Source organism: Cornus florida, unplaced genomic scaffold, assembly GCF_030987335.1.
Source record: "Cornus florida cultivar Cherokee Brave unplaced genomic scaffold, ASM3098733v1 CherokeeBrave_3.0.0_Hap2_Chr04, whole genome shotgun sequence".
NCBI lineage: Eukaryota > Viridiplantae > Streptophyta > Magnoliopsida > Cornales > Cornaceae > Cornus > Cornus florida.
In genome coordinates this window covers 85,482,563-85,508,090 of record NW_026775574.1, presented here as the reverse complement: position 1 = coordinate 85,508,090, position 25,528 = coordinate 85,482,563, and the positions used below count along the sequence as shown (strand labels likewise).

Below are 25,528 nucleotides of genomic sequence, written 5' to 3'. Positions count from 1 at the left end.
ATCAACTCCCCCGGGGGTCCAACGTCGTTGTTGACCACCCTTCCGAAGGGGTTAGGCTCTAATGTTATGTGTAACAACCCTCACCCTGGCCCTATGACCATGCTAGCCACACCCAAACACAATCTTTTGAACTGACAAATATTTATGGACACTCTGACTTGTAATGTCTTTGCTGATTGCACCGAAAACAAACGACGCCAATCCTATTACCCCTATGCTTTTCGGGTCAATTAGGAGTCGCGTCGTCTGTTTTCGGTGCAACCAATAGGGACACTACAAGTCATAGCGTCCACATATATCTGACAATTCAGGAGCTTATTTTGGATTGAATAATTTAGGCCAAACCTAAACATAGCAATAATGTAATATTCAAACTATAGTCTATAACAACTTTATATGGTTATGTGGATGAGGGTTAATGTTAAAATAATAATAAATAAAAGAGGTATGTATGTAGTCTTGGGTTTAAAGGATACAGTTTGGATTAAATTGGTCTTTAGAATGGAAATTAGATTTGAATGAGCATCCCATATAAGATTTTTTTATTTTTTTCACCCAAGCATCTCATATAAGTAACCATCCAAATTATGGGAAAAAAATTTAGGAGTGATCTTATGGAGACTCGAACTCTTGATCTTATGAGGTGAGAGTGTTCTGTCGTGGAGCTATTTTTTTGGGCTTGTTTATTTCGCCATTGTAGTTGGTCAAATTCTTGTACTTATTTGTTCCCATAGGGCTCAAACTCTCACTCCTACTTTGAGATGCATTTGTTCTTAGAGTTGTGAGAGAGAGTCTAGAAAGAGCCTAAAAATTGGATTTTAAATTTTGTTTGGTTCAATTTTTAAAAAAATAATTTTTGATTGTTTGAGAACTGAATACTATATAAAAACTTCTTTGTTTTTGAAAATTATTATATAAAAATTCAGTTAAAAAAAGTCAAATTTTAAAGAAAGGTCTATTATAGTTTTTTGAAAATAATTTTCTATTTTTTCAAATTCATAGAAATTGTTGTTTTATTTTTTATTTATTTTTAAATAACAAACAAAGTAAATCATTTTACTCTCACTTCTACTTTGAAACGAGGTGACACCACTTTACCTACAACACTTATTATTAAACTCTTTTTATTATAACAGGCAACATCAAGATTTTCAGTGGGTCCGGCTTGATCAACGTGGCGAGAAAATGGCGCCGCCGCATATTCGGCATTGACATTAAAAAAAATGAAATGAATGCGTAGCACCGAATCATAATAAGAATCCAGGTGCGTGCTCGCTTTCTAAAGATCCCGCCGCTTTGTGGACCCCAAGAATTCCTTGTCGGCTCACGCTAGGCCGACCCACTCACTATTTCTTTTTCCTTCTCCGCGTGCCATTAGCTGCCCTATGGATACGTTATGTATTTTTTTGATTTTTTTATTTTTCTCTAAGAAAATTTAGGGTAGTAATACATAAATTGAATTGTCAAAGTGAAATTGTTTCACGGACTATTTTGATTGGTTATATTTATCAAATGTAATGATTAATTAAGAGTTGTCGGTCAAGCAATTCATTTTGATAATTTAGTCTAAAATTTATTTTCTTACTAATTTACTGGCTGGATATCATTTGATTTGTATTTGAGTTGTTCGAGTTTAACTTGAATTTATTTCGTCGAGTTCGACTTTAATTTGCTGGTTTAACCAATTTTGAGTTCAATATGGAATTCAAAATGAATAGTGACAGAAGACAAAAATCACTTATAAAATCAACAAGAATCTAAAAACGAGTGTTGTTTACAAGTATTTGTTTATGAATATTTATGGGTGAAAACCTAATGATGGAGTCAAATTATTAGGTCTATGGGCTTGTTTTGTTTAAGAAACTCGAACCTGTTTGTTTGCTTTGTAAATGATTTCAAACTAAGTTTTAATTGAACCAAGTCTTACAAATGAGATTGCCATAGAATAATTATCCGGTGTGAACTTACATCCTCAATCGTAGAGTCAAGTGAACGTGGCCATGTACATCTAAATATGCATTCGTAGACATGAGCTCAAAGATGGACTAGTCTTTGAGAAATGTTATTTTTTCTAGTTTTTTTTTTTTTAGTAGGGGTGACAATATTTGACAGGGCATAAGTCGGTTTGGGTTTTATTTTGTTATGCTCGTCTTAAATATATAAATGAATATTGTATTGCATTAATAATGTAATGCTACGTTTGGTGTGCAGGAATGGAATGGAATCATTCCAACCATTTATTTATTTGATGTGCAGGAATGAAATAGAATTACAATTCAATTGGAATGAAAATCCATTACAGGGAATGAAAATTCATTCCACTACTAAACTTATGAAATGGCCATTCCATAATAAGATTAAATATTTTTGTAATATTTCCAAAAAACCCTTCATCACATTCCAATAAGGCAAAAATCTTTGGTATAGATAAAAAAAATATTTCACATTCTATTTTTCAACTTCTTTATTAGACGTGGTAAATGCCTTTCACTTTCCCTCTATTCTGAATATACCCAGCAGGATTTTCAACCAAATTACAAGTATTAGTCTCTTTATCTTCTGAGTATATCATTTTTTTTTTCCTATCTTTGTGTTGAAACATTTGTGTGATTTCTCCATCTTTCTTTCTTCAAACAAATATATATGGAACAATGATAATATAAAATAAAAATTAACAATCATCTGGAGTTAAAAATAATATTTTATTTTATTTTAAAGTTTTTCTTTATTTTTTTCAATGGCAGCATCTTATAACATTCCATAATTCATCGTCAGAATATTAATTAAATTCATTTTATTAAAAAGTAATGTAAGCCAATGAAAACGGTATTTTTGAGAATGTAAGCCAATGAAAACGGTATTTTTGAGAAAATTCATTCTATCCCAGATCTAATAATGGTCAACCAAACAATAGAATGGTAATAATCATTAAATTCCATAACGATTCACCGTGTCATACTAAATAACGGAATAATATTCTCATTCCATTCCATTCTCATTTTTATTCCATTCCGAGCTGCATTTCATTCCATTCTTGCACACCAAACGTAGCCTAAGAGCACAGAGGGGTTTATATAGTATAGGATATGTGTGGAGAGCAAGTAAACCCTATATATGGTAATGGTATATATGATAACGAGATTAGGTGAAGACAGTTAACCCTAACCCTAACCCTAATATACAATAGACAATATAATCTAATAGCCCCCCTCAAAATCAAGGTGGGTTATATGGAGCCATCTTGAGTTTGGAAAGATCATGAAAACAGCCTAACAGAAATTTGATGGAGATGGGTTTTCACCCATGATGCAGATGGAGGCACGGTTAATAAATAACGTGGTAGGTGATGGGGCATTATTGTTGGTTGTGTCTGACATGGCATTACTGTTGGTTGTGTCTGACATGGCAACTGTCGTGGCACTACTGATGGCACTGTAGTTGAACATGTCTAAGGATGAAGCGCTGACGAGGCGGAATTATGGCATTATTGTCATGTAACTGCGTTGATGTGTCTTGGAGGCTGATTGGGTGGCCAAATAAGGTTTTTGCTAATTATAAACTTAAGATTGAAGGTTGAGATATGAAAGCATAAGTTTAAAGATCGCTGCTGAGGATGGGGATGATGGTGCCATCCCCGGCGGTAACTATGATAAACTGGTAGATTATTTATCAGGGATTGAAAGGCTCTGATACCATGTTAAATATATGAATGGATATTGTAGATTATTTATCAGGGATTGAAAAGCTCTGATACCATGTTAAATATATGAATGGATATTGTAAAGCTCTGATACCATGTTAAATATATGAATGGATATTGTATTGCATTAATGATGTAAGAGTACAAAGAAGTTTATATAGAAGAGGACATTTGTGGGAAGCAAGTAAACCATTTATATGGTAATTGTATATATAGTAATGAGAGTAGGTGAAGACAATTAATCCTAATCCTAATCCTAATCCTAATCCTAATAAACAATAGACAATATAATCTAACAGTTCTGATTGTAATTGTGTCGACCCGAATTGAAATGCTATATAAACTTGTCAAATTTTTGTTTGACTTATTATTAGGCTTATAACATATCCGATTAGATATATTTAACTAAATTTGTCATATTTGTATTTAAAATAACTTATTTAGCTAAACACATTGATGCCCTATTCAGGTTATAACCTAATACTATGAAATTATATATTAAACGTAAAATGTTGTGTTATGTCAGGTCTTAACTCATTTTTTAATCTAAATTATGCGAATCTTGTCATGTTATTTGTTTAATAATCGTGTAATATTCGTTTGAACTAATATAATAGGATACTTATGTCATGACATGACACGAGTAGAACATGAAAACACACGTTGTCATTCTTATTTTTTGGTAAGAGCATCTTCAGTAATGTATTAAAAGACTCATTTGTGTAAAACTTTTTTTTATCTCCAGCATTATGTTAAGATACATTGTCACCCCATCTGCAAAATTGTTGTATATTTTGTACAACCCCTTTACACAGCCGCATTAGCATATTTTTTCTCCTTATTCTTTTTCATTTCATTAACAAATCAATTATATGTTAAGTAAGTTTGTATTGTGTATGACACGTGATTGATTGTTATTAACATATATATTTTTATACAAAAGATATAAAATAAATAGTCTAATTTTTTTTGTATAAATTTATTAAGGCACTTCAGATATACACCAAAAATATATAAAAATGATATACAGACAACCATCGGATATGGTCTAAGAAAGTGTCTGTAAAAATAACTATCAGTAATACTTCTTACAAAAATAATAATAATAATTATTATTATTATCTCCAATACAATTAATTTGAAGTGCATATGGAACACCATTGTATAGACGAGGCAACATACAAGCAAGAGATTTGTTTAAAAAATACAACACACATGAAAAACATCTATTTCGGAAGTGCAATAATTTACTTTGAAGTTGTGTTGAATTAAAAAAATAAAAATAAAAAAAAAAATTTATAAAATAAGATTATACATTACCGTACATAAAAGGTGGTGTGCCATTGTCATTGGTAAAAAAATCCGAAGGGTGAACGTGCCATTGTGAGAGGGGAATAAGGGTAAATATGTCTTTTAACAAAACAGCGAGAAGGAGACAAACGGAGTTGGGTCATGTCACAGCAACGGAGGACGAGACTTGCTATAGAGGTGTGTTTGGTTGACGAGAAGCAAAAGGGGTAGAGAGTGTCCTTTAACCGGCGCCAACTCTGAGCTGTGACACGCGTACCATTCTAAGTGGTCCCACACTTCCTCTATGCCTCTGTGGGGCTCACAAACGCGATTCTCGCTGCTTGTGCAAGATCATTTTCGTTTTGGAAACCTACTCTGGGTAGGTATAATACCTATTATACTCGCCTCTTAATATTGACACGTGTCCATATTGATTTTGAATTTTTCTATAAATTGACTTGAAATTTTCAATTTATGAGGTCATATTAAATTTGTATTACGAAAAAAATCACCAACTTGTTCAATTATTCGTGAGATGATGTAGGTGATATTATGAAATATATCAAAAGGGTACTTAGTTTAATGGTATAATTTTTGGATTTAAGTCTAGTTTTGAATAAAAAAGTGTGTGTGAGTGTATTTTTTTGTCAATAAAAAAAATATTAAGAGACCGGTCCTAATGAATTCGTCTCATACCATCAATAAGGTTGAATAATTTGTGAACTACGAATACTTTTTATTTTAAGCGAATTAAATTCAAAACGTCTGAATTTATCATTTTTGTGAGATATTATTCGTATCAAAGACTTCTAAAGTTCAAATGTTTTAAACCAATTCAACTCAGACTTTTCGATTAAGAAAATGACCTCACAATAGTACATTAATATATTATAAAAAATCTCAACAACGAATTAAATTAAATTGATTCACCATTTAAATGATCTAAGTATTATCTAATAATTTCTCTCTTTTTTTCTTTTTCTTTTTTTAATTTATCATTTGCTAGGGTTGAAAATATTCCCTCCGTTCCAATATAAGTGTCACTTATGGAGAGGTAATTTTTAAGGGAACATGTGGAACCATGTATTGTCTGTCTAAAAAATTACTAAGTTGCTCTTTTAAGTTTTGAATATTAAAATTTGAAATTTAAACTCAAAGAATATTTTTGAAATAATATAAAATATATTGTTTGACAAAGAAAAATGGACACTTATTTTAAAACAGATAAAAAAAAAACATAACATTTAGCGAATGGAGTATATTATTAATTGTGTGCAAGGGTACATTTTAAAGCTTTTAACGGGAAGTATGTATAAAAGCAAGGAAAAAACAGAGGGAAATGGTACAACTGGTTGGCTTGTGAATAGGAGCACGTTATAAAGTTGTGGCAGGCTTCACGCGTGCGGGCCATATGTGGGCCCACATAGATGGACCACCATCTAAGATTTGTTGGGGGACACGTGCTTAGCTGTGAGAAATTCAAAATATGATTTAATAAAATAAACTTGAAAATTCTCATGCTGGCACACTTTTCAACGGCACACAAGCGCGAGTGGCGGGGCATGTTATCGCTTTTCTTGGGCCCACTCAGCGCTTTTGTCACACCCTATTCAATGAACTCTTCATATTCATATATGTTTATGGTCAAATTTACCCCTCATAATATTTATTTTTTAATTTTTTATTTTTGGAATGGAGAGGATCGAAATAAATCAAACCTTGTCAAGTCAATTTTTTTTACTTCTTTCTGAACTAGTATAATGAAAAAGTAGTTGGAGTGAAATTTTTTTCTAAACAAATGAGTCAAAATTAAGATTAATTTTTGAACTCAGAGCTGATTTCAAATATGATTAAACTCGGCTCGTTTAAGCTGGTATGTATTTATGAATAAATTATTAATTAATTTGATGTAAAGTTTAGACATATATCTGCAATCTTTTTCTTATTTTATATTCTTTTAGTCTTAGATTACTAAATACAAAATAAGAAATTAATGTATATAATTTTAATGATTTTTATTTATAAAAATATATATTTCAAAAAATGACAATCTTATATTTGCTTGTGAATATTATTTTTATTGTTGTTTTAAACCTTGAATATGACAAGGTAAAGAATGTGGTTGTTATGAAATTGAACCAAGTAGGATCGATGTTTAATTGTGAACTTTGCACGTGTCTGGATAGTTCAATGGGTTAGTGTCTCTATTAAATTTTGAAGTGTCAGATTCTGAATCTCTGTATTTACTAATATAATTTTTAACACTTTTTGTCTCGGAAAAAAAATTAATAATAATTTGTGAACTGCCTTTTTTTTTTTTTCTTCTTTTTGTTTTTATTTTTATAAGAGTGTGCTCAGTTGTATGGAATTGGAATTTTGGAAATAGAATTTGTGAAATTTGAGAAAATTTTGGTTCAATTTTTTGAGTTATTTTTTTCAAATTTCATAAATTTCAAAATTCCAATTATATGCAATCGAACATACCCTTATTTATTTTCACATATTTTTTAGACTTGCCATTGCAGAATTCAGAGAGCATTAAATGTATGTAACTTTACCTCTGCATATCCTGACTTGAAGTCAATTAAGAAACCTTAGAACATTTCCAGCAGTCTTTTAAAATACTATTTTGTATATAATATACATTGCCACGTATGATCTGTAATTTTATTTTATTTTATTTTTTTATCTCCAGCAGTTTGTTAAGATATACTGTAACGTTACCAATGTGTAAAATTGTTATGTATGTTACACAATTTTTTTACACAGTCACATCAGCATATTTTCTTTCTCCTCCCTCTTTTTCATTCCATTAACAAATCAACCATATTAAGAAGGTTTGTAAAAATTATGTAGGTTCAGGCATGACACTGGTTTGGTTTGTTGTTATTGGGGGATATATTTTTATACAAAAAGTATAAAAGTTAAAACAACTGAAACTAAAAATAAATAATCCAAATATTTTTGTGTAAATCTATTACTCCTTATGTCACAAAAAGAATGTCTCTTGTGGGTCACAGTTTCCAAAAGAGACAAAATATATATATATACACAATAGTTGGAGGTGTTGTAACTGATTTTTTATTTTGTATAATTTAAGTAATTTTACTGTTGTGCGTGCCAAGACTTATACTTAATGGTTTATTAATTTCTCTTACACTTTTCAAATTTGAATATTAATCACCTTTTTTTTTTTTCAAATCCCAAGTTTTAAACATGCATTTTATAAAACTTACCCAAAAAAAAAAAAAAAACATGCATTTTAGAAAGAATTATTGTTAGATCAAAGAATTAGGAAGTGAACCAGTCGAAGTATTCAAAAGAAATACAGTATTTTACTCTAAAATATAGTAATCAATTAAAAAAAAATGGAAAATGGGTGATTCTTATATATTATTTAAAGTTTTCTCATATATTTTCTCCTATTTTATTCAAGCCAAGAAACAAACCGTGTGAACACTGTTCTTCTTTTTAAGTGAAGCCATTGGTTTTTGATGCCACCTTATCTTATAAGTTAGAACTTTTCCAATCCTCAGAGTCTATCCCTATACGTATAATGGGGAAAAAAGTGTGTTCGAGAGAGAATTTTTTTTAATACAAGTTGTGTTAGAGAGAGAAAATGGGAGGAAGAAACACGTTTATTTAAGTCTATATTTGAATGCTTGAAAATGGATTAATCAAAGGCCACTTATATTGGTCTGCCATTACTAGGTTTTTAAACCAATCAGTTATAAACACTGACTTTGTTCAAGTCTTTGAGAATGCCCCATTTTGAGGAAGACCAGCATATGATTTGGCAATTGTGATCACTAAAAACCTGCCATTGACTCATTTGTTCAAGTCTTAGGAAGAGAAATGGTTGAATATATATATAAATATATATATATATAGCTTTTCTTTAGGTAGCGTTCAAAATAAGGTGAATTGGTTAATTTTGTTTTGGTAGATAAGTAAACGCGTATACGCTTTACATTACTCGAATACGTGTACTTATGGACATATTTTAACTCGAACGCATGCTCTTACGTTATTATTTTTAGCCGACCTCGAACACCTAACGCCTCTTTTGAAAAAGAGAAAATATCATTTAGACTAAGCAATTATAGATGCATAACAAAACGTCCTAAAAAAATATCTCTAAAAATTTATGAAGATAGAATTATATCTCATCAAGAGAATCGGTGGTTTACTATCAATCACAAATTTTATATTGAACGCAATATTCATATTAAAAAAATATAATTAAGGATTACTTTATCAACAATTTATACAGCAATTTATTAACTATCATTTTAAAATAAGAAAATGTTAGTGTCAATGTATCGATTATCAATCATTTGATAAGGTTCGGAAAAAAAAAAAAAAATCATTTGCTAAGGTGAGTTTTATTATGAAACCCACATCATATATTCAGTGATTGAAATAATTAGGTATAAAAAAGAAAAAAAGTAATTGAAATCATATTCCTCTTTAAATTAAAAAGAAAAAGAAAAAGAAAAAGAAAAATACTACAACACATAGAAGGTATTGAGTGAAAGCGAGTTGGATGTGAAGTGTAGAGATACTCATCCAATCATAATAATTATCAAAAAAAGATGGCAGACTAAGTCAATTTTCAATGTCATTCTTATTTATACAACTATTTTCCATTTTCAATGTATTGCACTATTGTATTCAAAAGAATAATATATGTTTCATTTTCAACTATTTACAGTACTATTGTTTGCAAAACAATTGACCCTTTATTTTCTCTCTTTAAAATTGTACTTAAAGGTCAACTTTTGGAGTGAAAGTTCTTGTTTCTAACCAATATTAATAAAAAAAAATTTAAATGACTTCAGTGTGACCTACTAATGATGATTGATGGCTCACAATAGAATATTACTTGTGAATAAAATAAATGTTTTAAAAAAAATTGACATTAGCCCTCTAAAAAATGCCTTGGTCACTACTTTTCGTTTGATATTTGATTTAATTAAGAAGTAGAATTACAGATAAAAAATTTATTTTTCTTCGAGATCCAATATTACATATCCCTGAAAATTAAATTCAAAGAAGTCAATATTCATAAGCTTTTCTATATATACTTACAGTATGACTTGAGAGTGTGATCTACAACGAATAATCGTGGTTAAAATACGTCGTCGTTTGAATAAATAAATTAAGTTTTCTATTCAACTTATACACTCATTTTTTGCTCTAGCTTATACCAACCATCAATTTTAAAATGTGAAAAATACCACTAGATTCCCATTCATGGTAGCTTATTTAAATGAACTTGTTTTCTACGAAAATATATAATCTAAAAACTATGTACTGTATAACATATATTTATTTTATATATATAGAGAGAGAGAGTACTTGCCAATGATAGCGGTGATGCCGTGATGGTGAAGGGAGAGCAAAGGTGGTGGCATGCAAAACACCTTCATTATTCTGTCCTCACTCTTCTCCCACCAACCTCTTCGCTTCTTTTTCTCTCTCTCTAAAAAAAACGAAAGAAAAACTCTCTCTCTTCCGAGCATCCTCTTTTCTCTCCTTTGCCATTTTCGTAAATTTTGTATTTTGTTTGGATTTTCCATTTCCTAACTAGGCATGACATAAATGGTATGCCAAATACCCTAATTTTCTCAATTACTCAGCTTTTTTTTTTTTTTTTTTTTTCTCGAAAATAAGGAGGAGATGGAACTTGGGTATATTCGTTGGGAGAGTTCGACGTTTTACCAACTAAGTTATTGAGTAATGTCTCTCAAATTACTCACCCTAATTTTTTTTTTTTTTTTTTGAAAATAAGGAGACGGGACTTGGGTATATTCGTTGGGAGAGTTGGACGTTTTTCCAACTAAGTTACTGAATAATGTTCCTCAAATTACTCACACATTTTTTTTTTTTTTTTTTTTTTGGCTCTCTCTCGAAAATAAGGAGGAGACGGGACTTGGGTAAATTCGTTGGGAGAATTGGACGTTCTACCAACTAAGCTACTGAATAATATTCCTCAAATTACTCAAATTTTATTTTATTTTTATTTTTATTTTTATTTTTTTTTGCTCTTGAAAATAAGGAGGAGACGGGACTTTGGTATATTCGTTGGGATAGTTGGACGTTCTATCAACTAAGCTATTGAGTAATGTTCCTCAAATTATCCACTTTTTTTTTTTTTTTTTTTCCCTCTCGGAAGAGATGGGACTTAGGTATATTCGTTAGGAGAGTTCGACATTCTACCAACTAAACTATTGAGTAATGTCCCTCAAATTACTCACTTCATATTAAATTTACAGCCAAAATAGTTATTTTATTGTAGACCTAAAAACGTCTTGTATTACATGATAAGTCCGACAACACTTGGCACTAGTATTTCTAGTGCTTGCTAAATCTACAAAACAATTCAAGCATATGTTTTTATTAATTTCTTTTTCTAAAAAGACGCCTTATACTTCATATATAAGTAGGCATATCAAATTTTTTCCAAATTTGAAGTTGGGTCGTTGAATTCAATTCAAATAGGTGGTTAGAATAATTTGAGGTACACATCCTTCAAATTTATTGGCTAAGACAATATCAAGTCATTGCTTTTGAAAACTATATTTTCTTCTTCTTTTAATATCTTGACAAATAGCCCACGCAAGATTAATTTGGTGTTTTTAAATATTAATACAAGTTAGAATATATTATGGATTATGTACCACAAATTATGACAAATTAAAAAGGATATAACAATATTATTCACCAATTACCTCGACTTCGACCACTACTTGCAAGCTTATTTGGATTTGGAATCTATTTATATTTTAACTATATATTTAAATATATAGAATAAGGTTGGAGACTTAGTATCTTACATGCGAAGAAACTTGGGTGATGATTAGGATAGGTTTTTGGAGACTTAGTATCTTACATGCGAAGAAACTTGGGTGATGATTAGGATAGGTTTTTGGTTTGGATTGTTTGAAAAGTGGTAACACTCTTAAAAAAAAAAAAGAAAAAAAAAAGAAGAAAAGCCTTGAATCCAATTTGACATTTGGATATGTATTTCTAACATTGTACCAAAAGAAGCAATCAATGTACTAAACTCTTCTTGAACTGTTAAGTGTGAGAGCACAAAAGCTACAAAATTTAAGTTTTGATAGATTATGTGATCTAGTTAGAAAAAAAGAAAAAAGAATTATGTAACTTTGCTCAAAATTCATAGCGAAGAACAACGGGGAGAGAGTCATGTGTACTGACTTTGCATTTTACTTTTCTTTTTCTTTTTGGTTTTTTTATCAATGTATTATGTACTAAATTAGAACTTAAAATAAATCTAAATTAAATAACAAAAACCCAAAGTTTAAAGTAATGCGATCAAAAGAGCCTCTCACAACAAAAATAATGAGCTCTCCATTCTTAACTACTAGTACTAAATTCAACATTAAACAGACTTTCAGAGCGGCGTTGGTAGGAATTCAAGAGTTAAGTCCTTAATGTTGTGTTTGGTGTGCATGAATAGAATAGAATACAAGTAGAAATGGAATAAAATGATCATTCTAATTCTATTATTTGGTTGTAAATATACATGAAATGTACAACAATAGAATGATAATAACCATTTTAGTGTCTGGTTGGATCAATTTAAAATTTAGAATGCAATAAATTTCAAATTGAGTTCTCCAAAATATCTCTCTTAGTGACAAATAAATTAAATTAACAAAATGATATTCTTCTATAATTTTAAAAAAATAAATGGTGGCAGTGACGATGGTGGTGCAGGTGGAAAGCGGTAGTGGTGTAGGTGGTGGTGTTAGAAGGCAGTGGTGGTAGAAGGCGGTGACGGTGGTGGTGGTGGAAGGCGGTGACGGTGGCGGTGGTGGAAGGCGGTGGCGGTGGTGGAAGGCAATAATAGAAGGTGGTGGCGGTGAAAGGCGGTGGCGGTGACGGTGGTGATAGAAGGTGGTGGCAGTAGCGGTGGTGAAATGCAGTGGCGGTGGCGATGGTGGTGGAGAAAGGCAGTAGCGGTGGTGGCAGTGGAGAAAAACAGTGGTGGTGGTAGTGGAAGGTAACGGTGGTGGTTGTTGTGAAAGGTGGTGGCAATTGTGGTGGAAGGTGGTGGCAGTGGTGAAAGGCGATGGCAATGGTGGTGGTAGTGGTTACGGCAAAGAAAGACAGTGTCGGTGGTGAAAGGCGGTGACAGTGGTGGTGGTGAAAAGCAATGGGCGATGGTGAAAGTCGGTGGCGATGGTGGTGGAAGGCGGTGGTAGTGGTGGTGAAAGACGGAGGTGATTGTGGTAAAAAGGTAGTGGTGGTTTTTAGACTTGAAATATGAGGGTTTTTTGGGAAGTTGATTTTTTTTTTTTAAAATTTACTTGGCAATGGAATGGTCATTGCATAAGTTTAGTTGTGGAATGAATTTTCATTTTCATTTTAAATTACATACCAAATAAAAGAATAGTTGGAATAGGTATTCTATTCCTGCACACCAAATATAACATAAGATCTCGCTTTCAAATCATACTCTTAACTTAACTTAAATGGTACATATATTATGGGCCGGTATATCATAGTGTGCACTGATTTTTGGAGTGCTCTAAGAAAAAAACATAAAAAATAAAATAAACATTAAACAACGTGTTAAAGGCTTTCTTTTACACTTTTTAAAATCCGTGTGGCGCCTGACTTGTAGGGGTAATTTTGTCCAATAACAGGTGCCGTCAAAAAAGTGACAACACGCGCTTGAAAGGGAGAGTGGATATGGATTTTCTCGTCTCTGACCCGAGAGACATTACAGAGGGAATGAGTAGCTTTAAGTCCACAACACTGTGGTCTGAAATGAAAGGTGCCCAAAAAACACAACGAGTGTGACAAAGCCTGCAATTGAACGCCCCAAAATTGGTCTCCTCTCCCTTCTGTCTGGTATTTGGGGTCTTCTCTGCAACTATTCCACTACCCCTCTCTCCTCCTATATACATACATACATACATACATAATTCACACATACATAACTCACACATACACACATACATAATTCACACGCACGCATATCTCTCTATACATATACCAGTGTAGTCTACATATCTATTACCTCCTCTTCACTTCTGCATATTTGAATTTTTTTTTCATTTTCCCTTCTCTCTCTCTATATATTTTCTGAGATATATATATATATATATATATATATATAGGGAAAGTTGTGTACTATGCTCCTGAAGACCGTTCAATATATGGTTTCGTAGACGTCTGATCTCGCGATCCGATAATGGAAGATCTATGTTTCGTGTTTGATGCTGCTGCGTGCTACTGAGGGAAGAAGACGACAGCGTTTCCGTCTAATTTAAGGTACTGCAGTGGTGTGTCCCCTGCCTCCCCCACTCTCTCTCTCTCTATATATATATCTCTTTGAACATTCAATGCTTCAGACACAAGCTTCACAAAAATTAATAGTATAATATATATATTATGTCTGTATAGATACATACTTCTGTGTGTGTGTGTGTGTATATATATATATGTACACACACGAAGGCAGTTTCTTGATATATGATGGAGATGGTGGTTGATTTGAATTTATTGTTTTTAGCATTTGATGCAAAGTTGTCACCTTTGTGCATTGTAAGCGTTTGAATAATATATCAAAAGAAAAGAATTGCTTAGTTTGATAGTAGGAATTGCAGATTTGGCCTTTTAACCTTCTTCTCTAATTTGGAGAGAGGTTGAATTTTTGGTAGATAGGAAGAGAATTGCTTGTTTTGATTGTAGGAATTGCAGACTAGGGTTTGGTTAGTCTGAGCTGGTTATTGCTTAATCACCAAAAAGAAAAGAAGGGTTTTTGTTTGGTTTCAGAGAAAATTGAGTTTTTGTCGTGATTTTGGTTTTTGAAGTGATGATGGCGGTAAATTCGGCCTGCAAGGATGACAACGGCAAGTATGTCCGGTACACTCCGGAGCAGGTTGAAGCCCTCGAGAGGCTCTATCACGAATGCCCGAAGCCGAGTTCCTTACGCCGACAACAGTTGATTCGTGAATGCCCAATTCTCTCCAACATCGAGCCAAAGCAAATCAAAGTTTGGTTTCAGAATCGAAGGTATTGTGGTGAATGAATTGGGGTTAGATAAAGTTCTCGCCTTTTAGGCATCTTTTTAGTGTTGTTCTGGAAATACAAATGTTGAAATGCTTACTAATTATCTGATATGTGTTTTTTGTTTAACCAGGTGCAGAGAGAAGCAGCGGAAAGAGGCATCGCGCCTCCAAGCTGTGAATAGGAAGTTGACGGCTATGAATAAGCTGTTAATGGAGGAAAATGATAGACTGCAGAAGCAAGTGTCTCAGTTGGTGTATGAGAATAGCTACTTTCGCCAACAGACTCAAAATGTATAGAATTATTCTTCCTTTGCTTTTTTAGTTCTACCAAATGCTAAGAAAACAAACATAGAAAAAGAAAAGAATTGGGAATTTTGAGTCTGAAGTTTTCATTCAGTTGGGATTGGAGAAAACATAAATACATGGTCAACTAGACTACAACAAATATTTGGTTTAGTCGAGCCGAGAGCTTTTGTTTAAAATTAAAATTGTGTGTGATTTTTCTTTTCCTCAGTTTTCTTGGCTGCCCAATGGATGGGAGTGAAATTTGCAATCCAGTTTAATTGACAACGCCACCATTTTCTGTTTATGTTTCTTGAACAGTTGGTATTGTAAACTGATATTTTCGTGTTGCAGGCAACCCTTGCCACCACAGACGCAAGTTGTGACTCGGTGGTGACAAGCAATCAGCATCATTTGACTCCTCCGCATCCGCCAAGGGATGCAAGTCCTGCAGGGTTAGTGAAAATGCTTCTTGTTCTTGTTGGGTTCATTGCAGATTTTGTTATTTACAGTTACTTTGTTCCCCACAGCTTATGAGATTGTTTTTGTATGCTTTCCAGACTTTTGTCCATTGCAGAGGAGACTTTAACAGAGTTTCTTTCGAAGGCCACTGGAACCGCTGTGGAGTGGGTCCAAATGCCTGGGATGAAGGTTACCACCTTCCTTAGTGTGTCAATTTTATATTGTGTTAAACGTTACTGGCTTAATCAATACATCTTCTTTATATTATTATCTATAGACACTATTAAAAAAACCAAGAACCTTGCTAATCTTCTAAGCAACACCTAAATCGCACCATCATCCCACATTCTCACTTTTTTAATTGATAAATTCCTTTTTGTCCTATTATTCTTTTCTTCTTTTTCTTTTCATATCTTTTCTACTTTTCTTTAAGAAGACTAGAGAATGTTTTTCATTATTTTATTTGTTCTTTTCCGAACCTTCTTTTGGGAAATAAGGTTAGATTCATTGCGAATTTTTGCTTAATAAATGGATTATAACATTTTTTACTTTCCCATAAACTTCAACTTTGTTGTACAATTTCTATTTTCCCGGGGGAAAAAAGTGAATTTTTTGGTGTGCCCCCAAAGGATTTCTTTTGTTTTACTCCTTAAGAGCATGGAAGGGGATTTACTAATTATTTCATATCTCATTGTTTTCTGATATTGTTGTTGTTTTGTGATTTGTTTTTCTGTTCAATACTAATTTCGTACCTTTCCACCTTCTTAAAGAGTATCTTTTTTATCTGTGTGCGCAGCCTGGTCCGGATTCCATTGGAATCATTGCTATTTCTCATGGTTGCCCTGGTGTGGCAGCTCGTGCATGTGGCCTTGTAGGCCTAGAACCTACCAGAGTAAGTCCTTTCTCTTATATATATTTTTTCTTTTTTCTTTTTTGATGAAATTTGGAGCAATATTAATTAATGATGTTCCATTTAGGTTGCAGAAATTCTTAAAGATCGACCTTCATGGTTTCGTGATTGCCGAGCTGTCGATGTTATTAATGCGCTGACCACTGGAAATGGTGGAACTATTGAACTGCTTTACATGCAGGTTGGTGCTATTGTTTTGTGGTGGTTGTGTCTGCTCACATATAAATTATTTGACTTCCTGAACAGACTTCTACACTGTTTACTTGATTTAGCTCTATGCACCTACAACTTTGGCATCAGCTCGTGACTTTTGGTTACTGCGTTATACATCTGTTTTGGAGGATGGTAGCCTTGTGGTATGTATATCCTGACTTCTACTGTTGCGAGTACAAAAATTATATAGAAAAAAAGGTCGAGCTGCTTTCCTGTTATCTTGCCTAAAATACTTTGTATGAAACTTGTGTAATTTTGTTTCACGTATTAGGTCTGTGAAAGGTCCCTGAATAACACACAGAACGGTCCCAGTATGCCACAAGTGCAGCATTTTGTGAGAGCAGAAATGCTGCCAAGTGGGTACCTGATAAGGCCCTGTGATGGGGGTGGTTCAATTATTCATATAGTTGATCATATGAATTTAGAGGTATGTAAGTCAACAACTATTATTTATATCAAAGCAGGAGTTTTGCTATGCTTGGAAAATAACTGTTTTAACTTTCTGCTAAATTCAATCAGCCATGGAGTGTACCCGAAGTGCTGCGCCCGCTATACGAGTCATCAGCATTGCTTGCTCAGAGGACGACAATGGCGGTAAGACTGTCTATCCCACCCTTGTGAATGTTCAAGCACTCATTGTTTTAGTGAGTTGAATTAATATTACTGATTTTTTATTTTTCTATTTTTAACTAGGAAAAAAAAATTATATTACTTATTTTTGCAAGTTGACTGACCTTTTAATTGTAGGATATATATTAAACTGAAATGACTTGTTCCTTTATTGTAGTATCTAGTGGTGCATGATAAGTATTATATAGGGAGGTACTTGTTTCATAATAATATAAAGGGAGTGGTAACTGGAACTCTTGTTCTATGCTCAAATATGACATTGGCCTTTTCATTCAGGCTTTACGCCAGTTGAGGCAGATTTCACATGAGGTTTCTCAGCCAACTGTCACTAGTTGGGGTCGAAGGCCTGCAGCTCTACGTGCACTTTGCCAGAGATTAAGCAAGTAAGTTGTTAGTTCTTGTGTTCCGTTCAGCAGTCACTTGATCTTGATAAATGATCCTGTGTGAAATAATTTATCATGCAGGGGCTTTAATGAAGCTGTTAATGGATTCTCGGATGAGGGATGGTCAATGATTGAAAGTGATGGCGTCGATGATGTTACCCTTCTTGTGAACTCATCTCCTGGCAAAATGATGTGTGGAAATCTTTCTTATGGCAATGGATTTCCATCTGTGTGCAATGCTGTGTTATGTGCCAAAGCTTCCATGCTTTTGCAAGTAAGGCTATTAAATATGTTGCATATTGTTTTCTAATTGTTTCAAAAATATTACAAGAATTTGAAATGCAGAAAGAGTTTCTACCTATGTAGCTTATGACAATGAGACATGATACTTGTTATCTCTATTATTATGCATGTCGGAGGGCAAAAAAAATGTTTGGTTGAGTATATTATTCAGAAGGTTCCAAATCCTAGTCACACTTAATACGAACTTCTCATTAACAGCGAGCCTGAAATGATGAACTGAAGCCAAAACGCAGTGCGTAATCTTCAGCATACTTTTTTGGGGTAAGAGGGAATGAAAGAGAGAAACTGCAATTTAACACTAGCTCCTTGTTTAAATATGATGCCAGCAAGTGTAGTTGGGTTTGTGGAAAGAAAATATGATGGTAACCAGAGATGTGGATCTTGATGGCAGAACCTTTGCAACCAAGATCCAGGAAAACTGAGTTAGCTAATTTGTTGGACATTTCAGTTATAGGCAATATTTAGTTCCAAATATAAAATCCTTCTAGAATACCACTTCATAATAGTCCCATAAAAGAAATTCGGAAGTCATTATTATTTAAATACTGGTTGTACTTTCCTGTTCTGTTTCTCTCTCTTTTTCTTTTAAAGCATCCATCTTTCTTCTATCACCGACTGTTTCTCATTATTCTCTCCTTTGCTATCTTCTTATTTTGGCAGAATGTGCCTCCTGCAGTACTTCTCAGATTCATACGAGAACACCGATCAGAATGGGCAGACAGTGGTATTGATGCCTACTCAGCTGCTGCTGTCAAAGCAGGTCCTTGTAGTTTACCAGTTTCTCGAGCTGGAAGTTTTGGTGGGCAGGTTATTCTTCCATTGGCGCACACTATTGAGCATGAAGAGGCATGTAACTTGGTTATAATTTATGGCTATTAAAAATGTTACTGTCATTTTGGGTTTTATTAACATTGTAGAAAAACATCTGTGGAATGTCCCATTCTGTAATGCTCTGACATATTTATTAATTTCTTTATATCGCATTTCTTCAAAACAGTTCATGGAGGTTATTAAGCTGGAAAATCTTGGCCACTATCAGGAGGACATGATTTTACCCGGAGACATCTTCCTCTTGCAAGTGAGTAGTCTTTCTTCAGGTGATTCATTTAGTTATTATCCTACATACGGTACTTCCCAGTAGATATTTTTCAAAGGATTTCTGGCTGCACTTCTGCTTATCAAAGTCTGATTTTACTGATAACTTGTAATGCACGTCAACTATTTTCTCAAAAAATAAACCGACGGAGGTGATAGACTACCAAAATAATTAATTTCCCAGAATTTCGTTACTGATAACTTGTAATACAAGTGAGTAGTCTTTCTTCAGGTGATTCATTTAGTTATTATCCTACATACGGTACTTCCTAGTAGATATCTTGTGTTCATAAAAGCGTAGCCTCCATTTATACAAATTTCACTTTGTTCTGTTACTCACCAATTTTTTTAAAAAAGTAGTGGTATTTTTCAAAGGATTTCTGGCTGCGCTTCTGCTTATCAAAGTCTGATTTTACTGATAACTTGTAATGCACGTTAACTATTTTCTCAAAAAATAAACCGACGGAGGTGATAGACTACCAAAATAATTAATTTCCCAGAATATTTATTTTTAAGAAAAAATTAAAGTGACTTGCTTCCTGAAATTTGTTCTAGAAAATTAGCCTCTTAATATTTTTGCATTTAACTTTCTTTTTTTCTTTTCTGTATTAATTTTTCTTTTTCTTTTTCTGATCAAGGAGTCAGATGTTAGCGTAAGTTAAATGTGTTCTTGAGTTGGTAAAAAAATATTTAAAAAGTAATGTAACTTGTGGACTAATTGATGCTAATGTGCTTTGATTTTTATCACTTGGCGAGTTAGTCCGTAAATTTTTTAAAAAGAAACTGTAGGCCCCTGTGGTTTCATTCCTTTATTTGTTATATTACTTTGATGTAATTCTAACCTTGTTTTGTCTTTAAGTAACGAAAACGTGTAATTTATAAATATATTCAATGGTTAATTATCTCTTCTCCATTACCTTCATTACCCAGCTCTGTAGTGGAGTGGATGAGAATGCTGTGAACACAACATGTTCAGAACTCATCTTTGCTCCAATTGACGCCTCTTTCTCTGATGATGCACCTCTTCTACCATCTGGTTTCCGCATCATTCCTCTTGATTCTGGGGTGGTAAGTGTTGATCGTGTCTACTATTTATGAAAATATGTTTTGTAGTGAGATCTTGCCTTCCATTCTGTTTGTTGAGTTTTAGTGGATGATATGCAGGATGCCTCCAGCCCAAATCGTACACTTGACCTTGCATCTGCTCTTGAGGTTGGTCCAACTGGAAACAGAGGATCAGGTGATTATTCTAGTCACTGTGGGAGCACAAAATCGGTGATGACAATAGCATTTCAGTTTGCGTTTGAGATCCACCTTCAAGAAAATGTAGCATCCATGGCTCGGCAGTATCTACGCAGTATCATCTCATCAGTTCAGAGGGTGGCATTAGCACTTTCCCCTTCTTCTTTTGGTTCTGGTGCTGGTTTGTTGTCACCACCGGGTACTCCTGAAGCAAACACGCTTGCCCGTTGGATCTGTCATGGTTATAGGTGCGTCACACGAATCATGTATTGTGCGTTTGTATTTATGTCATCAGAAGTAATATACCTAGACCTGATCTTTACCTTACCATGGCATGGTGGATTTGAAGTCCCAACACAAAATTTGATAAGTAGATTTCAATATTAGATGGAGACTGGGAGAAATATATGGTATAATTGCTTGATTTGCATGTTGGTTCGAATGGCCACCATTACCATAACCATTATTTTATTTTTTTCCTGAAACCAGACCTCGAAAGTGTTTTATGGTGCATAATCTTTTAGTTTGTTTCCCTCCTAAAAACTAAAGACATGCCAAATCCAATATGAGAGGACATATAAGATGTTGAACTTAGTTCGTAAGTTTCTTTAAAATCAATTGGTTTGTTTATGAAATATATATTTCTTGTTTGAATTTATATTTTTCACGTGGCTTCAAATCATAAGCTGGCTTCTGGGAGCATATTTAATTAAGTATTATTTATCACTTGGAGGAAAAAAAAATATGTAGTTGCAAACTTAAAAGAGTGAAGTCAAATTCTTGCCCTGCCCATCCATGATCACTCACCACCTGCATTAGATTATAGATGGGAGCTACACATGATCAAAGATGGGTGCCCAACCAATAATGTCTTGCTACACAGATTCTCGAGCACCCTAATTGAACATGTGTGACTTTTGCCAAAACTGCTGACTATATAATCCTTGATCTCAAAACATATCAAATCTAATGATGTTTGTAGAGAAAGTTGAGCACTGGTATTCTGCATCTTCATTGCTGCTTTTGACCTAAGTTAGAAAATAGCTCAGCTTGTTAAGCAGAATATGGTTTTCAACCATCGTATGAAGGCGTCACCTATAACAAAGTTCAGTCCTCTTCAATACAGCTCTATAGTGTGCTAACTATATTTACTGTGGACCTTACCTACTTGGTCCTAATGGAAGACAATTTCTCCAACAAGAATGGTCCAACATAAATGTGGAAATTGCTCTCAATTTTTGAGGATGAAAGTTTCTTTTGATAACCAAATATAGCATCTTCAATCCATGACAAATTATTGAATTCACACCCACCCACTATATTTTTTCCCTACCGGGACTCGAACACTCTGCCCTTTGGGAAGGAGAGCTTATACCATCTAGGCTAGTGCCCATTGGTATAGTAGCTCAAACTTGTTGCCGGTATTTCTTTTACATTTAATAGAGTTGTCATTAATCTACTTTACAGGTGCTATTTTGGTGTCGAGCTGGTCAAACCTGTTAATGAAGGCAGTGAATCCATTCTTAAAACACTTTGGCATCTCTCAGATGCTTTATTGTGCTGCTCTTTAAAGGTAATACTCTTTCTAAAAATTCCTGTTTTCTGTCTATGCTAAAAGTTCAGAGTCTGAATGTTTTTCAATTCTACATTTTACTGCTTGTTCTTTATATAATTGATCATTTATTCATTTCATTCTTTGAAGGTAATGTTTTGAACGCCTAGTTACTCCTTTTGAAAATTCTACTTTGCTGTCTATGCATGTGGTCCACATTCTGAATGCTCTTCATTTGCAGTTTACTGCATTTTCTATCTATGAATGATTGCTGCATTCAAAAATTCAACTGTAGGGATATGACCATGCACATTATTAAAGAAAATGTTTCTGTTTTTCTTGTTGAAACATACAAGGATTAATGAGTGGAACAATGTGAACGATATTTACAAGCTTTCCCCTTTTTTATGGGTACCTTGGGTACGCATCAACTTAGAACTGACAAAGTGCTACGCATTTCATTTTATAAATTTTGTTTTTTCAATTCTGGTAGCAGCTTGCAGTAAACTGTGTTATGTAGGCAATAACGGCCACTAACAGTTTGGAATTCCTCTTTTGATGAGATTTATGGCATTCTCACTGTGAGGGATATCTATTGAGGGTGTGGATTCACACTATTCATGTTTGACGTAAGATTTTAGTTTTCTTAAAAATCAAAAGGGAGTTTTCAATGTGTTTTGCATGGATTATTATTGTCACTAGATTTAATTAATAGGGAATATGTACTGTCCTTGTGTCGAAGTCATTTATTTTCTATTTCTCCAAAATTTGCTTCTGAAATCTTTAGAATACTTCTCTCTGTCAGCGTATCACTTTGCTCATCGGAAAATATTAGTGCTCGATGCCTTCTGTGTTTTATTGTTTTTTTTTTTTTTTTGCTAATAAGAACTGAATGATTATTGGAGTTTGCTTCCCTTCATTTGCTATGCTTATTCTCATTATAACCTACCTTATGATTCATGCAGGCATTGCCAGTTTTTACGTTTGCAAATCAGGCAGGACTTGATATGCTCGAGACAACCTTGGTTGCACTTCAAGACATTACTTTAGAGAAGATATTCGATGATACTGGGAGAAAGACCCTATACTCTGAGTTGCCGCAAATAATGCAGCAGGTTCGGTTTTTTAAATTGAATAAATGAATAGATAAACAAGTAATTTACATAAAGCTTTGTTTTGTTGTTGAGGAGATGGGTGAGAGCTGAATAACCTACAAAACCTTTACAGTATGCTTTGCTTTCCACTTACAAGTGGCCATATTCGGTTCTTATTTAGGTTTTTTACCGGTTTGAAAATGTCGAACTGATCTATTGCTTTCATCTCATTTTCCCCATGATTTTCTGGACAGGGTTTTGCTTGTCTTCAAGGTGGTATCTGCTTGTCAAGTATGGGGAGGCCCGTTTCTTACGAACGAGCAGTTGCTTGGAAGGTGTTGAATGAAGAAGAAAATGCTCACTGCATCTCCTTCATGTTCATCAACTGGTCATTTGTATGATTCCCTGGAAAAAGTGTAGGATGCAAAAGGGTCTTTTGTATGATATTCAGATCAAAAGATAGGATTCAAAAGGGTTTTTCTGTTTTATCTTTTTAATAGACAAAACAAGTCAGATTAGATTGATATCCCTTTTTTTTTTTTTTCAATATGGATAGGATATTTTTAAGCAAAGCTCCATTTTGGATTTGTCCTTGAATTTTTTTGCTCGTTTATGAGAACAGAATTCAACTTTCAAACATCAAACTGTTTGATACTACAAGTTTTTTTAAAAAAACCTGAACTTAAAAAACACCTGAACTCAAAAAACTCTGTTATGCTAGCTTGCATGGTTTGTAACTCTGAAAACTGTTTTATGTTTTCAGATAACTGAAAATAGAATATTGTACAAAAACTATCTTTTATAGTTAAAAATAATTTTATGTTTTCAGAGTTGCAATCCAATCATTCCCTTGACTTTCATTTTCTTAAAATCGAACCACTTTTGAGAAATATAAAAATTGGTTGACAGTTTTTTGAAATTCTAGTTAAGAAAATGTATGTTTTTAATGAACAATCTTTTACAGCTAATGAAAATAGTTTTTTATTTTATAAGTTTCTAAACTGCTTTTCAAAAACTGAACCAAACAAGTCTTTAAGAAATCACTTTTAATTGTAGCATTGCTCAGAGAAAACAAATATGAGTGAGAGCAGATTGATAAGAGCTTGTGATTTAAGTTTTGAGATGTATAGCAGTACTTTGGGGATTTTTTTTTTTTGTTTTTTTTTTTAAAGTTCTAAGGAAAACAAACAATAACCATATGATCATTACTTGTAAAGACAGGACACCTAACTCATCAACAAAACAATATATAGATCAACCACATCCATATGATTCATTTTGTTCATATTAAGATCCATAATTGTTATATCTAATATTAATTTTTTTTTCTTCACTTGTTCTTAAAGAAACAAATAAGGAAGAAAAAAAAGTGAAACAACAATCTAATGAATGCATCAATTTATAAGTCTTCTACATTATTACATGCCAAAAAAAAAAAAAAAAAAAAGATAATAATAAATAAATAAATAAATAAATCAACATTATTACATTACCTTGATAATTAGGTTTTACCAAACTTGTAGCAATGAGTTAAGATCCACACTCTTATGCCGTAGAGTCAGTCATAAAAGATTGTGATCGAAACATACACAAACATGCACTTCGTTAAGTGTTTTAATCACAACCCTTGATTGTTGCTTCCGTACAATACAACTGGAATCTTTCATTATTCCATATCCTCATACTTTTAACTCTCTCACTATTAGTTCAAGTGAATTTTATTACCATCAAGCATAAGTCTGTCTTTTCAATTTCCATCTTTTTTTGTGACAAGTCTGAATGTTCTTGAAAACAAAATGTCAATCAATATATCCCATCAAAATATTTGTTTCTTTTGCAGGGGGAATGAATCAATAATTCATTTCTCTTCCTCAAATAAGAACAAAAGTATACCTTAAAAGGGAAGAATGGTACATAAAGTTCTCACCATCAGATTGATTTATTCCTCTCTTTTTCTAAAAAAAATAAATTAAAAAATAAATAAAGTATACCTTAATTGAAAGAATGTCATTCAAGTCTTCATTTTCAGATTGATATGTTTTGGCTGATCTATTGAGGCTATAATTTTACCACTAAGTTAAATGGTGTCAATTCCTATTGGCTCATTTCATTAAGGGACCACATGAAATGACATTATTTTCTGTGTCTCAAGTAATGAGGCTGAGGAACATTTTAGTGACAAATTTGAGGACAGATTTGTCCTTAATTGTAAATTAAATATTTGTGTTTTATAGTGTTTTTATATAAGGAGACTTTCTCTGCATATTATTTTCTTTTTCACTAATGTCACCTAGCAAAGGAAGGATCATATCCCTATAAATTG

The 25,528-nt window shown here is 33.1% G+C and overlaps 1 protein-coding gene across 2 annotated transcripts; it reads left to right on the top strand.

The window, feature by feature from the left end:
- Positions 1-13,793: 13,793 nt before the first annotated feature.
- Positions 13,794-23,729, top strand: LOC132303769 (homeobox-leucine zipper protein ATHB-15). 2 transcript variants are annotated; one of them, XM_059801183.1, is made up of 20 exons: positions 13,794-13,876; positions 14,146-14,299; positions 14,842-15,043; positions 15,171-15,330; positions 15,676-15,776; positions 15,882-15,972; positions 16,580-16,675; positions 16,761-16,874; positions 16,966-17,049; positions 17,178-17,333; positions 17,426-17,500; positions 17,813-17,919; positions 18,001-18,193; positions 18,883-19,068; positions 19,220-19,300; positions 20,248-20,385; positions 20,482-20,807; positions 22,027-22,132; positions 23,077-23,226; positions 23,460-23,729. In XM_059801183.1, the coding sequence occupies exons 3-20, from the start codon at positions 14,844-14,846 to the stop codon at positions 23,604-23,606; spliced, it is 2,511 nt and encodes an 836-aa protein (XP_059657166.1). In that variant the 5' UTR covers positions 13,794-13,876; positions 14,146-14,299; positions 14,842-14,843; the 3' UTR covers positions 23,607-23,729. The 2 variants fall into 2 exon arrangements, with proteins under 2 accessions (XP_059657166.1, XP_059657165.1); XM_059801182.1 differs by having other exon boundaries at positions 13,795-14,299.
- The last annotated feature ends 1,799 nt before the right edge of the window (positions 23,730-25,528 follow it).